This window comes from Tenrec ecaudatus, chromosome 10 (assembly GCF_050624435.1).
Source record: "Tenrec ecaudatus isolate mTenEca1 chromosome 10, mTenEca1.hap1, whole genome shotgun sequence".
In the NCBI taxonomy this organism is placed as follows: Eukaryota; Metazoa; Chordata; class Mammalia; order Afrosoricida; family Tenrecidae; genus Tenrec; species Tenrec ecaudatus.
In genome coordinates this window covers 9,423,961-9,438,208 of record NC_134539.1, presented here as the reverse complement: position 1 = coordinate 9,438,208, position 14,248 = coordinate 9,423,961, and the positions used below count along the sequence as shown (strand labels likewise).

The window sequence follows — 14,248 nt, the reverse complement described above, 5'->3', positions numbered from 1 at the left end:
GACAGGGGCTCTGGTAGATTAAAGGCATTATTTAGAATCTCGCCACTGCTTCTTTGAAGAAGTGGCAGTTCTCAACACACCTGCACAGCCCAACACACCTGCACAGCCCACCGGTGGAGCGATTCCAGAGATCAGAAATGTTGGTTTCACCTCTGTGCTCCTGTAGCAGCTACTTCCCCACGCCCCCCGGGGTTTTCTTGGCTGTGAACTTGAAGGAAGCAGATTGCCATGTCGGCTTCCCTGGCACCCCAGTGGTGGTGGCTTGTTCTTAGGTTCCAACTCATAGCCACTCTGTCTACAGCAAAACAAAACACTGCCCGGCCCTGTGCCAGCCTCTCCATTGTACCTTCTGCCTGAGCCCATTGGTGCAGCCACTGGGCCAATCCATTTTGTGAAGGGGTTTCCTCTTTTTCGCTGCCCCTCCACATTACCAAGCATGATGTCCTTCTCCAGGGACTGGTCTCTCCTGACACCATGTCCAAAGTACCTTAGACAAACTCTTATCACCCTTGCCTCTGCAGAGCACACTCCATGGTTTCAAACAACCAGCCTATGGAGTCATGCCATCTGTGTCCCTCGGGGACCCATTTTCTTACACCCAGAATTCCTAAATAAATATCTTTTTAAAATAATGTCAGGTCCCTCCACACCCCACCCCCAGCCCCGTTCAGAATGCCTGAAGTGATTCCTATGGGGCTTGAGGGCTCGTAAGTCAGAAATGCGCTCAGTGGTACCAACTACAACACCAGTGATGCTGCTCAGTGAACAGCGGAGGGACCGCTCCTTGAAATGCATTGGCAAAAACACACTGGGATCCCACCTACCCATGATCTTGAAAGTGGCACACGAGCAGCCAAGGCTGGGTGCCATGTTTGGAGCTCAGCGTGTGTAGTCCTCATGACAGCCCTATCCTGCTAAAGATCGTGTTCCCAGTTGGGGGCTTTGACCCTGGTAATAGAGGAACAGCCTCCTGGTGATCCAGAAAGGTCTGCCCAACTTCCATGAGGCATGAAGGCCACTTACGAGTCAAATGGGAAAAGGCAAAACACAGTAGCTGTGTGTCGTCACTCTGCCTTCTGGTTCTTAGAGACTGAAAGCAGCTTGTGTTTCTCCGTCCTCACCCTTAGCATTCATCATGAATTCTGACAGAGAGTGAGCCGAACATGAAATCCACTGCTTCTAGTGGATGGACTCCAGCTCATTGCGACCCCGTGGGATGGAGTAGAACTGTCCCATGAAGGCTCAGATGGGATGGAGTAGAACTGCCCCATGAAGGCTCAGATGGGATGGAGTAGAACTGCCCCATAAAGGCTCAGAGGCTCTTCGTCTTCGTAGGAAATTTCTCCCATGGGGCAGCTGGTGGGGTTTCAACTGCCAACCTAGCTGTACCTGTCCAGCCCTCCCCCCTCCCTCCCCAGGGCTCCCGACACACAGTCACCCTCTACGTTCTTTCTGGCTGTCTTCCCAGGATGCGAACAGGAGGAGGGTGAGGACTCTCATCCAAATCAAGCAGTTCCAGAGAGGAGTACGGAGCTCATTCATTTGCATTCACTAATTAGAAAAAAATGTTTAATTTTTGTTGTTCTCTAGTGCTGCTTGTCTACTTATTTTCTCTCACAATACTTCAGACATTCTCGTGTGAAGACCAGGAAGTATGTGCTTGGTGCGTGGCTGTAAGCAAAAGACAGTAGGAGCACATGTCAATAGATCTCAGTCTTTACAGTTAGCCTCAGGAAGCCGATCAGTCCCACGTAGGCTCCTTTGAGACGCGGTGTCAGACTGAGGAGGAGACAGGTCGCTGTAGAGATGAGCTCAGGCAGGGCTGCCTCCACTCCCCAAGCCCAGCATGTGCACCGGTGTTGGAATGGCCCTTCCTCAGAGACGCCTTCTGGGAAATGCCAGCATTTTCCTGAGGGGAAATGGCCGTGTCTAAATTGACGTCTTCCTGTAAATTGCTCCCAGCATTTGCAGTTGACTTTTGAAACCTGCCAGGACAGATTTTTGATTAAACTGCCTTACTTCCATTAGGTCCAAGTGCAATTTCCCCCTTTCCTTTATGTTCATTCATTTAAAAAAATTTTATTGGCATTGAATTCGCATATCATACAATTCAGTAGTTCAATCATATTGAGAAAAGTTTTTCAAACATATGCACATTCAATTTCAGAATGTCTTCTTCTTTCTTGTAGTTACTGTTGTTAGCTCCTCATTCCCCCCACCTCTACCCCCCAAATTCCCCTGCCATGTATGTAGGTAATTATCAATCCAGTTAACTATATAGATTTAACTATCTTGTATTTCCTGTACACACAAAAATAATCAAAACACAGTCAAGCCAAAAATAACAACGATGACAAACTAAAACACAGGAAAACATATGCACAGATGTGTTTAACAAAATGGATATATGTATGGATTATGATAAGACCTGTAAGAGCCACAATAAAATAAAATATTTTTAAAAGCAACAAACAATCACGCAGAGGAAAACTTTAATAGGAAGGAAAGCATAAAATATGGAAAACTGGAATAAATTTAAAATTGGTCAAAAGGGAGATAAAATGATAAGGTGTTGCATCTTAACTTACAGCATCTGCAGTGATTGACTTTCCAGTGTTCTATGTCTGAAAGGAAGGCTGTTCACCTCCCTGGACTCCGGTCAGATGGATTCCCAGCATTGACTCCTCACAGGAACGTTTGTGGTACCCACCAGCCCCTCCCAGAAGGAGTCAGATTATTACTAACACCCTCCTGGCTGCCCTTTCCAAATGTATTTCTAAATGAGAAACGTTGGTACGCATTTGACTGTTAGACGTTGCAGGGATAGAGCAGACCTGGAAGTGAAAAGTCACCAAACTGGGTTTGCTTTTCCAGATGTCCCGGCAGGGTGGACTTCCAATTTGTCCTCCCTTTCCTTTCTCCTGGCTCACCAGAAAGCCTGAAGGAGCCGCTCCAGCTCTGAACTGTCACCGCACGGAGTTTGGTGGGATACATCAGCTGGGACCTAACATTCTTGATGGCCACTTATGGCCTCGATGCCCACTCACAGTGGGATTTGTCCTCTTTGCATTTGATGTGGTTGTTTGGATTTGGAAGACTTGTGGTCCGTTGGAAATGATTAACTAATGGCTGTGTGTTTCTTTCACAACTCCCTAAGTGAGCACATGGCTGGCATCCCCCCAAACATTGCACATGAGACTTCCAAAATCACTTGGTCCTCTACAGCAAGACATTAGCTTGACATCTATTGTGCGGGTGCAGGCAGAGTCTCTGATTTAGTCCTAGTGATTTCTCTTCCTTCAACACCATTGCTGCTTATATCACACTGGCTCCCTGGTGGGGGCAGGTCTTTGCAGAGCATGTCAGCTAGGACCCGGGGGCTAACAGAGGGTCAGAGAACATATGGAGGTGTTCAACGCCTGCCCAGCTATACCAGTATTTCCTGAAAGTGTTGGTTTGCCCATTTGTTGCTTCGCTGTGAACTCTAGCACACGATAGAAGCACCACAGAATATTTGTGTGTCTAGGGAACACTGCAGAGCATTCCCAGAAAATATTATGTGAAGAAACAACATTTTTCTTTCACAGGAAACGCGTTTGTTGGTTCACTTGTTGAGAAGTCGGTGAGGGCCGTCTGTCTGTCTCACTGGTGTTGGACAGGCACCAGAGGCAAACCCTGTGCCTCCGGTGCTGGCTTAGTGGACAGTACGACATTAAGGTGCTTTTTGTCCTTCCTTTTCCTCTTCTTGAAAATGGTGCTGAGGAGAAAAACATGCTTCCTTCTGACAGGGCCCCAAATCTGATTCAAGAGTGAGATCCCTGAGGAACAAGCTCTCTGCCTGTGAAACAGAAAATTAGAATATTATTCACAGGTGTTCCTCATATTTAGAAACCACCTGAAAGCAACTAATTGTCTAGTAATTCCATTCACGGCTCCACAAGTTCCCATGTCGGGCATAAAAGCACCTTAGTATTTTTGTTTGAATCCATACACTGTGACTTGTGTGCCTTTCTCGGCCATGGAGAAGGCACGAGGCCCGGCATTCAATAGTCACTGGAGACTGGGCACCGAGAGAAAGCGTTCTGTTGGTCTGATTGAAGAATTACTCCCATTTTCCTTCTGGTCTGAAATAGAAAGGGCAAATAGATTCGGATCCAGGACCTTCCTCGAGGTGTGTCAATTGTCCTAAGGCTCCCCATTGCCCACGGGACACATGCAGTCTGTCAGAGGCTGACTGCAGACCGGGGACTCTTTTTGGCTGCCTGTGAAACTAGTTGTGTTGAATACCTATTCAGGGCTTTAGCCCCACTCTCTGTAGAAATTGTAGATTGTTCATCTCCACCGATAGTTTTGAAACAGCCTAGTGATAGTGGACGACCTTCTGTGACTATTTATAAAGAGCCAGCAGCCCTTGTTACCTAAGAAGTTACACGTTGCATTTCTTTGGCGATAAAGTATGCCATGTATCTAACATTAAAAAAAAAAAAGAGCCCAATCTGTTTGTGGTTTTCAGTGCTTTGATGGGTTACAAATCATTTCACTTTTTCTGTGAACACACATATGTGGAAAACACTGTGGCCCGAGATGAAGTCCGGGCGGCCCCTCCTCCGTCACTGAAGTTGACCTGTCCCATGCTTTTCAAGTACTCTGAAGTCTCTTCTCTCCCTCTCCCTTGAACTCCCTCCCTTCTGCACTCCGCCCACCCCGCCCTCCGCTCCCCCACTCTCCCTCTCTCCCTTTCTCTCTCTCTTTCCCCCTCTCCTCATTTCACTTAGCCTCAATCTGGAAGTGATTTTTTTTTTCCCCTTCCAAGAAAATTTAATCTGTTCCTGCTTAGGATGCCTACCAGTTTGAAACATGTTGAACTTGGCACATCAGAGCCGTCATTTACATATATTGGAATAGATGTAACAGGAGCCCAAGCCAGAAGATGACCCCAAAACTAATGCAAAAGCTTCTAGAGAAATTGACGGGCATCCGTCCTGTCTCCCTTGTTTCTCGTAGGTGAAGTGCGACCAGTACTGGCCCAGCCGAGGCACAGAGACCCATGGGCTGGTCCAGGTGACGCTGCTGGACACCGTGGAGCTGGCCACCTACTGCGTGCGCACGTTCGCCCTGTACAAGGTTTGCCTGTGCTTGCTTTCCTCCCCCTTCCGGTGCCTGCTGTTTCAGCAAAGTGCCTTTGGAGCTATCAGAGCTCGTGGGGTTTCCTTTACCTCCCCGTCCCACCGGCAGCGGTAAAGGATGCAATCATCCTTCCGCGATCACTCCTCAATTCTCTTCCGGAGCTGCTGATTTGTCAGGAGAGTCGGAACTCTGGCTCACAATGAAAATTTCATCAAATGAAGAATAGATGGGGAAAAGCTAGTTTTTCCCGTGACATAGGACAGGAGCACGCCTGATAGCTATGCCTGACAAATGGACTGCTTCTCACAGAAGGAAGTCAACCTGTGGAGCAAGTATTTGTCATTTCCCAATGGCTCCAGGATCTTATGTCCCCAAGAGTATTGTCTTCCCAAGGGATAGAGGGCAGGGTGGTGGGCGTGGGTGAGTGGGATTAAGACAGCACATTTTAGTGTTACCACATCCACACACAGTATCTTATTGGCTCTTCAGTGAAAGTTTACCCAGCAAAGTGGGTTCCCATTTGATAACTTCTACAGTGATGCTGAGTGACATTTGTCACCCCCCCCCCATTGACACCCTCTTGAGTTGCAGTCTAGTTTTTCCACTCCAGGCTCTGCTTCCCCTCCCCCTTATCTTTGTTTTAGACTCATTGTTAACCTCTTGGTATCCTACGACTTCTTTTTATAATGGAGTGTGGCCCAATTAGTTTGTGAAAAGGTGAACTCACAGAGAGATGTGCTTCTAGGTTTAAAGAGGTGAGTTTTATGGGCAATGGCTTCAAGGAAACCTCCAGTCTCAGCTGATCCAGTAGGTTCGGATGTGTTAAAGAATCTTGAGTCCCATCCTGTTGTTCCTCCCATTGTATCAGGGCCTGTTTAGCCCAGCTCTTATCAGAATGACCCGCTGTGCTTGCTGGGCACCATCTAGTTCTTCTGGTGCACACGTTGTTACTCTTCAGAACCTAAGTCTGGGAGACTGGCAGTTCAGCTTCTCTTCTTTCTTTCCAGAACGGTTCCAGCGAGAAGAGAGAAGTGAGGCAATTCCAGTTCACTGCTTGGCCTGATCACGGGGTTCCAGAGCACCCAACCCCTTTCCTAGCTTTCCTGCGGAGAGTCAAAACCTGTAACCCGCCCGACGCAGGCCCCATGGTTGTGCACTGCAGGTAAGGCCAACTGAGGGTGTTTGTCTTACTGGTGGCAGAAGACTGGCTGGGGAAGCGCCCAGAAAGCTCATCTGTTTCTCATTGGATGTTTGCTGGCAACGTCTCGTTACTCTGGGGCTGTAAATGCCTTTGTAAGGCATGCTGGTCACTCCTTTGGGCCGACCAGGCTTTCCGATGTCACTAGGAAGGACTGATGCAGATCCATTGTCCTTAGGTTCATTGTTATTAGCTCTTTGTGGAAGCGCATACAAGTAGACGGACATGTGGTTCATTAATTGCGTATATGACCACAAGATATATAAATTAGAAGAAATTGGTGATTGGCATTAGAAGTGATAACTCTTCTGTGGGACAAGAGTCTTAAACACATGCATATTGACAACTACTGGGCCAAAATAACCTTTTGACTATTTTTAGAGAAGAATTTTCCGTACAGAATCATCTTGTAAACATGAAAGTTTTCAAAGAGAATACCGTACTGCTTCAAGGTTGTGTGTGTGTGTGTGCGTGCGTGCGTGTATGTGTGTTTGTATGTGTGTGCGCGCACGCGCGCACGTTTTGGTACTATTAAGTCTCTTAGAATATTTAAGAAGATAAATACAAAGATCTCTAGTTTATTTTTTTAAAGTTATGTATTTCAAAACTATGACCCATTTTCCCTAGCAGTGTGCCATTTGTATGTGTGTCTGTTTCTGTGTATGCATAGATATGTATACATACATATATATTTTCACTGATTTCTGAATACCTCTCTCTACTAATACCATTAAATCCTACCATATATAAGTAGATTTCTAATATTAAACTGATTCCTTTCAGTTGCCAGACTTACTCTCGAGTCTCCTTAGAAAAGGACAAGTGAAGATATGTAGTAAGATTCTATTACAATGAAGTAATTATATAGTTCTCGTGAATTCACAATAGTTCCTTATAACCTGAGTGATTTGAATGGGAGAGAAGATGGCTTCTGGCACAGATAAGTGAAATGGGAGCCTGGGAGTATGTGACAAAGGAAAGAAAAGGCCTATCACAACCCACTTCTAGCATAGCCCAGTAGCCTGGCTCTTTTCACATCTTACACTGTGCTCTGCCACAATCCCAGAGACCTCCAATCGTTGCAAAGAAGAAGGAATCAACAAAGCATTGGTGTTTTTCCAAGCAAATCAATATAGGTTTTCTGAGACTGCAAATCCCTTTGAGAGCAGACAGTTTCATATCCTGAGGAGAATTTGGTGGGTTTGAACCGTCACCTTGGGCTTAGCAGCCCAGTGCCTAATCCACAGTACCACCAAGCCTTCTTAATAAAACACCTTACCCTCTGTGAATAGCATGGGGCATGGATTTCAAAGCATTCGTCCATGGTTTGTTTTGTTTGTCCTCTCTAACACCACATCAGGACAAGAGAAGGATGTGGGAGTCGGCTGTATGGTCTAGTTCATGTAAAGTAGTGGTTCTCAACCTTCCTAATGCTGCGACCCTTTCATACAGTTCCTCATGTTGTGGTGACTCCCCCCCCCCCGACCATAAAATTATTTTTTGTTGATACTTCATTTGCTACTGTTATGAATTGGATGACCCTGTGAAAGGGTCATTCGACCACCGAAAGGGTCAAGACCCACAGGTTGAGAATCACTGATGGAAAGAAAGCAAACCACAAACCGCTGCTGTCGTCTCAGTTCTGCCTTGTGGAGACCCCGAAGTGCCAGGGTGCAGACTGTCTCTTCCCCATTGGGTGTTCATGGCTGTGGCCTTTCAGAAGGAGATTGCCAGACTACTCTTACAAAGCACGTCCTCTGGGTGGACTTGAAACTACCGCCTTTCTGCTAGGAGCCTAGCACTGCTTGAATCACAGGTTGTTGTTGTTGCTGTTGCTGAATGGCTCTTAGATCAGAGCCCATCCTTGCCGCCATTGGGTCCATCCACCTTGTGGAACATCGTGCTCTTCTCTCACCACTCCCCTCGCTGACTGAGCGACGTCCTTCTCCAAGGGCTGATCTCCCCTGACAGCATGTCCAAAGTGTGAGAGCAGAGGTCTCATCATTCTGTCTCTGCGTCTTCCGAGTCAGATGCGCTTGCTGTGTTCTTAGGCCATGGGACTGTCAGTATGCTTCACCAGCACTGTGATGTAAATTCATTGATTCTTCCGTCTTCCTTACTCAAGGTCACGTGCATAGGACACGATTGAACATACCCTGGCTTGGGTCAGGCTTCAGATTAACATCCTTGCTTTTCAACCCTTCACAAAGATCTCCTGAAACAGATTTACCTGATGCTGTGTGATGTTTGATCTCTTGCCTGCTGCTTCCGTGAGCGTTGATTGTGGATCCAAGCAAGACTAGGTTCGCACACAAACAGCTGAATTGAGAGTGATCCATCATCCTTCTGTTTCGTGATTCATATCGTGTGTCCCTGAAGGCAGACAGGGCCACTGAAGGGCCAATCACCAACTGCAGTTTTCTGAGTGACTCGGAGGTACCCCATTGTTTGCTCTCACTGTGTCAGCCAGTGCTTTGCATTAGTAGACGCAGCATCCTACTCTGCTGCCTGTTTGGTTGTGGTTCGGGCACAAGTCATCCCTCTGGGGACTCTGCTACACACGCTTCTTTCTCAGCCTCCAAGAGCAGGACCTGCAGGGTGTGCGCTGCATGCGTTTGATGAGAAAGATCACAGCGCAGTGCTCTTAGGAGCAGTTTAACCGTGCGATAAAGGTGCCAGAAGTTGAGGTTTGGGGACAAAATGAGGCCACAACATAGCCAGTGGCAAACAGGTAGTTCACTCCGCTGGTCACAAGCAGCACACAAGGCTTTCTAGTGGGTTCTTTGCGGGATCCATAGAAGCCTGCAAGCAAGTGGGAGAGAGAAAGTGATGCTATCTGTTTGGCCTCGCCCCCTCCCTGTGGCATGAAAGGAACCCCCCAGCCTGGTCCTGCTTCACCTCCACCGTCAATGCAGATGTAGCCATGGTGCAGCGTAAGCGTTTTCATTGGTTGATTTGGGGAAGTAGATCACTAGGGTCCTGTTATAACCGGGATGCTTGGCTGAAGCCTGATCAGCATCAGAGAAGCAGAAAAGCCTCCACTGGCAGAAGGGGTGACTATGCCTGGCTTGAAAACCACACACACACACAAACACACACCGCCACTGGGTCCACCTCTGAAAGACTAGATAATTCAGGAGAAATAAGGGAACCAAGAGGAACGTGCAAAGCTGGTAGATGCTGACACTTGAAAATGCTGAGCCCGAGGCGCTGGAGAAGTTGTAAGGAGATTGTGGATTGAAACAAACAACTGAAGACTAGGTAGATTGGTAGGAGAGCTTTGTTATCCATGTGGAAGCAGCCCGGGAAAGACGCAGCATCAACTGGGCTCTGTGCAGTAACCATGATCACCTGTAGATCACAGTCTGCATCCATGAAAAAATCAGAAAATCAGCTCCTCTTCAGGTACGACTGTGACCAGGGGTCAGTTTTCAAACCGTTGGGGACCCTTGACATTTGAGAGCAGAAATGTCCCTCTGGAGAGGCAGATACAAGTCAATCCAGATCACAGTTAAACACTGGTGGTACTGCAGACGTGCTGGGATAGAAGCCACCCCAAGCAGGACGGAGCCACACAAAGACCCAGGATCACCAAGCCCCCAAGGGCTCACCACACGCTCTGGCATATAAATAGTATAATCAAGTCCAGGGGGTGTTTTTCTTAGGACGCGCTGGGAGGTTTTCTCTGCATTGAAGTGGAGACACACTGGCAGGCAGTAGTGACACGGTGGTTGAATTTCTGGCTTCCCTGCAGCAGACCAGAGTTCATTGTCTAGCCAGTATGCCTCAGAGAAAGTGAGTCCCCATCTGTCTTTAAAGGCCTGCAAGTCGCTCTGATACTGCATATATTTCAAGGGAGCTTCCAGGCTAAGAGGGGCTAGAAAGAAAGAGCTGATGATCCACTTCCCCAAACTCAGCCAATGAAAGCTCTGTGTGTCACCTTGGTTCCATCTGCATTGATTCAGGGACGAGTGCAGGGCCAGGCAGGGTCTTTCAGAGGACAGTGGTTGTGATGTCCTCCCCCTTCTGGCTATGGGAGACTGTGATTGTCTGATTGGACATGGCTAATAGCAGTCCATCTTAGCTCACTGGAAGCTACGATACTGATTTTCAAGTGTTTGCTTTGACTTTTTAAAACTTTCTATTTTTCTTGATTCCGTACGCCAGTGTTCCGATTATTCACAGGTGGTGGCAGCTGTTGCTTCTCGTTGTGAGTCACGTCCCCACTGGCAGATGAAGGTCCTGAAAGCTCTTGCTCCATCCCATCATCTCAGGGGACTCCACCTTGAGGGGTCGGCTCCTCCCTAGCCGTGTTCGGGGAGCCTTCCAACCTGCGGGGCTCTTCTGTTGGCCGTTTCCCTGGCAATGTTTCTCTGGTGTCCACTCGTTTGTCACCGGCCAGTGGTTTCTGGAGTCGGTCACCAGATCCTTCTTCCCAGCCGCGTTCACCTGGAAGATCCACTCTTCACTGTGGGTGAGCCTGTTGGTGTTTGCAATGATGGCGACAACGCTTCCAGCATCGGGCATCATTGATTTCAGACCAGCTCCGTACAACAGAGCAGTGGTGGAGTCACTAATGTCTCGGGCTTGAAGAACTAGCTAAGGAATGGAAGAGCAACTCTCAGTAATTAGCGCTTGGGAGGCAGCCTAGGACAATAGGCATTGACAGCCCCTTGGCAGGATGCGAAGCACATCATGCTCCTCAAAGAGGGAATGTCAGGTGTGGCAGGTGGACGAATGGGGTGACAGGAAGCCTGGGTAACACTCTGGCTTCATCTTTTCCTGGGTGAAGTTAACTAGTCTCCTCTAGCCTGTTTCCTTACCTGAGAAATGGAATCACGCTACTTACCAATAACAATAGGCACGCTATGGTTATGAAATGACAGCATGAGCATAAAGTGCTTAGGAGTGGGTACGTATCTCATTTTTTATATCAGCGCATATTCACTAACAAGTAGGTTTTATTCACTGTGTTTAGTTTCGACAACTTTAGAGCGAGAAATTCAGCATGAACTTGTATGTCTTTTCTGCAATTTGAGCGTTTCTGTTCTGTTAAATAACCAGACGCTCCTAGGTATCGAGTGCCTCGCTGAGAAGTACTCTAGATAGATTCTGTTCTCAGTGACAAGAGATGTTTTAAGGCTCTAAGTTGGCATCATTTATAATCTGTCATCAAAAAGATCTGAGCCCTTAAAACTTTGTTGTGAAGGACACATAGAAATGAATAGTGATTGTTAATGCCTTTGAGAAAAAGCCTGAGCTTAACCTTGGGTTCCGAGTTGGGCCGATCCCCAAGTTCACCCTTTCAGGGCACCCACCAGTGTGCTTCCACATCTTAGTCTCAAGGAAGGGCGGTTGCCTGGTCTCCACGGTCTCCCATCCTCTTCTCTCCCCGGGGATGCTTAATGCCACCCCACAATGCAATTCATTGCACTTCCTCTTTACAGACGATGCGGACAAGCCTCAGGTGGCTTTGTTGATGTCAACATGGTACATTTCTCTGACAGTTTGAACATGAATGCTTTTAAACAAGAATGCACAGTGCGCTTTTTCAAACCCTCCCCGCTCTCTATTGTACACACACTTATTTCATCCATTTAGGCTACCAGCTTCACCTTGTAGACATGGGAGCCGTACCCTGAGGAAGCCTTTAAGCTCCGTCTCAATTCTGCCTCCCACAGGAGAATCCAGTGCTCTTTGTTCTGAGCTCCCACCAAACATGTGCATATTTAGTAGACTTAGCTCTCAGATATGTGCAGAGCATATATTCCAGGAGGTCCCAGCGGACATAGACAAGTATATCCTCACTCCTACACCACAGCCCAACAGCCAACACACTGCTATTGAATCCATTCTGAGTCAAGGTAACACGGGAGTGGCAGAGAACTGCTCCATTGGATTTTCTGGAAAGGGCCATTCCAGAAGCAGAGCAGTGGCCAGTCTTCCAAGGAGTCTCTGGAGAGATCCAAACCACCAACCTTTCAATGAAGAGCCTTCTGCTTATTGGCCACCATGAACTCTTCCTTCACCAAGTAAATGTCAGCATGATATCACAGCACACATCCTGTTAGCACACAACAGCCAGGACTGTTAGTATTGCAAGTAGTCCCTTTTGTGAAGTAAGTGAAACCCCAGTGGTGTAGTTGTTATACAAGAGACTGCCATCTGCAAGGTCAGTAGTTCAAAGCCACCAACCAGCTCCATAGGAATAAGGCTAAACTTTCTACTCTCATAAAGAGTTGCAGTGTCAGAAATCCACAGCAGCAGTTTTACCCTGTCCTATAGGGTTGCTCAGCATCGAGTGGATGGCAGGGAGTTTTTGAGGGAGTAGAAGCCAGATGAATATTGGCCAAGATCCCACTGGGGACGTCTGGGCTGTGCCTGTATAGGTGCAAGCACTCCTGATTCATAAAATTTCACTTAAAAATCATATTACTGGGGGCTCTTACAACATTCCATACATCAATTTTATCTAGCATACCTGTACGTATGTTGCCATCATCATTTTCTATTTGAGCCCTTGGTATCAGCTCTTCTTTTTTACCTCCCATCCTTGTGACCCCTTGATAAATTATGCTATTATTGTTTTCACCTTACACCAACTGCTATCTCCCTTCGCCCACTTTTCTGTTGTTCGTCCCCCTGGTGAGGTGGGATTATGCATCAATCATTTCAATCACTACCCCCTTTTTCCCTTCTCTCTCCCCGCCTTACTCCTACCCCGCCTGGTATTGCTATTCCCATTACTGTTCCTGAGGGGTTTATCTGTCCTGGATTCCATGTGTCGTGAGCTCTTATCTGTACCAGTGTCCACACTCCAGTCCAGCCAGAACTGAAAGGCAGGACTGGGGTCGTGGTAGTGGGCACAGTAAGGGGTGAGGAAGCCCTCAAGGAACCAAAAGAATGTTGCGTGTTTCATCGGTGATACTGTGTCCTGGTTGACTCACCCCTTCCTTGTGACCCTTCTGTGAAGGGATGTCCTATTATTGTCCGATGGGTCTCTGCTCTGACTCCCCTTGTTCTCAACAATATGTTTCTTGTTTGTTTGTTTGTGGTATTTTGGTGCCTGTTACCTGATTCCATGGACACCTCGTGATTGCACAGGCTGGTGTGCTTCTTCCATGTAGGCTTGTTGCTTCTCTGCTAGATGGCTGCTTATTAAACTCCAAGCCTTTAAGACGCCATACCTTTTGATAGCCATCAGTTCGTTCTTCCACAGTAGACAATAAAGAACTTGAGTCTCTTTTCTCTCCTTTCTCAGCCCTGCTCTTATGTCATTTGAAGGAAGAGCTTATAGCTTATATTCCACCAGGACCAATGAGATCTGACTAGTTTTTTGTTCCCCAAAATGTGTTTCTTGTAAAGAACGGATGAAATGGAATAAATCTATAATTGTTGGAAGCATTTATTAAAATCTTGATCTCTGACACTAACTCTGGAGTCATATTAATCTTTTGAAGACCAAAGGAATCCATTCTTTCATAGGATACATTTACAAATAATTTTGAAAGGGGGTAGCTCTGGTGCACCATCCCCCCACCACCCTTGAATGTGTCTTGTAAATAAATCCATCTGTGGAGACTAAAGTAGACCTCCTGCGGATCATTTAATTCTTTTACATCATAATCCAAACCCAAACTCACTGTCATTGACTTGATACCAACTCAGAGCGACTCTATAAGACCAGGTAGGACTGCCCTTCTCTTGGCTTCCAAGACTGTAACTCTTTACAAGAGTAGGATGCCTCATCTTTCTCCCACAGAGTGGCTGGTGGTTTAGAACTGCTGGCCTTGCAATTAGCAGCCCAACACGTAACCACTGCACCACCAGGGCTCCTCTTTCTAGGACAGAATCACGCTCATGTTCAAGAAGACACTGTAGCCCAATGTAGGCCACTCACGTCTCAGAGATATCAAGGTCACG

The 14,248-nt window shown here is 47.1% G+C and overlaps 1 protein-coding gene across 7 annotated transcripts in view; it reads left to right on the top strand.

The window, feature by feature from the left end:
• Window positions 1–14,248, top strand: part of PTPRD (protein tyrosine phosphatase receptor type D) — a 546,060-nt gene that overhangs the window by 485,720 nt on the left and 46,092 nt on the right. For all 7 annotated transcript variants that reach the window (XM_075559913.1, XM_075559911.1, XM_075559908.1 and 4 more), the window contains 2 exons: window positions 5,005–5,124; window positions 6,135–6,289. In XM_075559913.1, coding sequence (XP_075416028.1) covers window positions 5,005–5,124; window positions 6,135–6,289 — 275 coding nt within the window. The remainder of the gene's footprint in view (window positions 1–5,004; window positions 5,125–6,134; window positions 6,290–14,248) is intronic.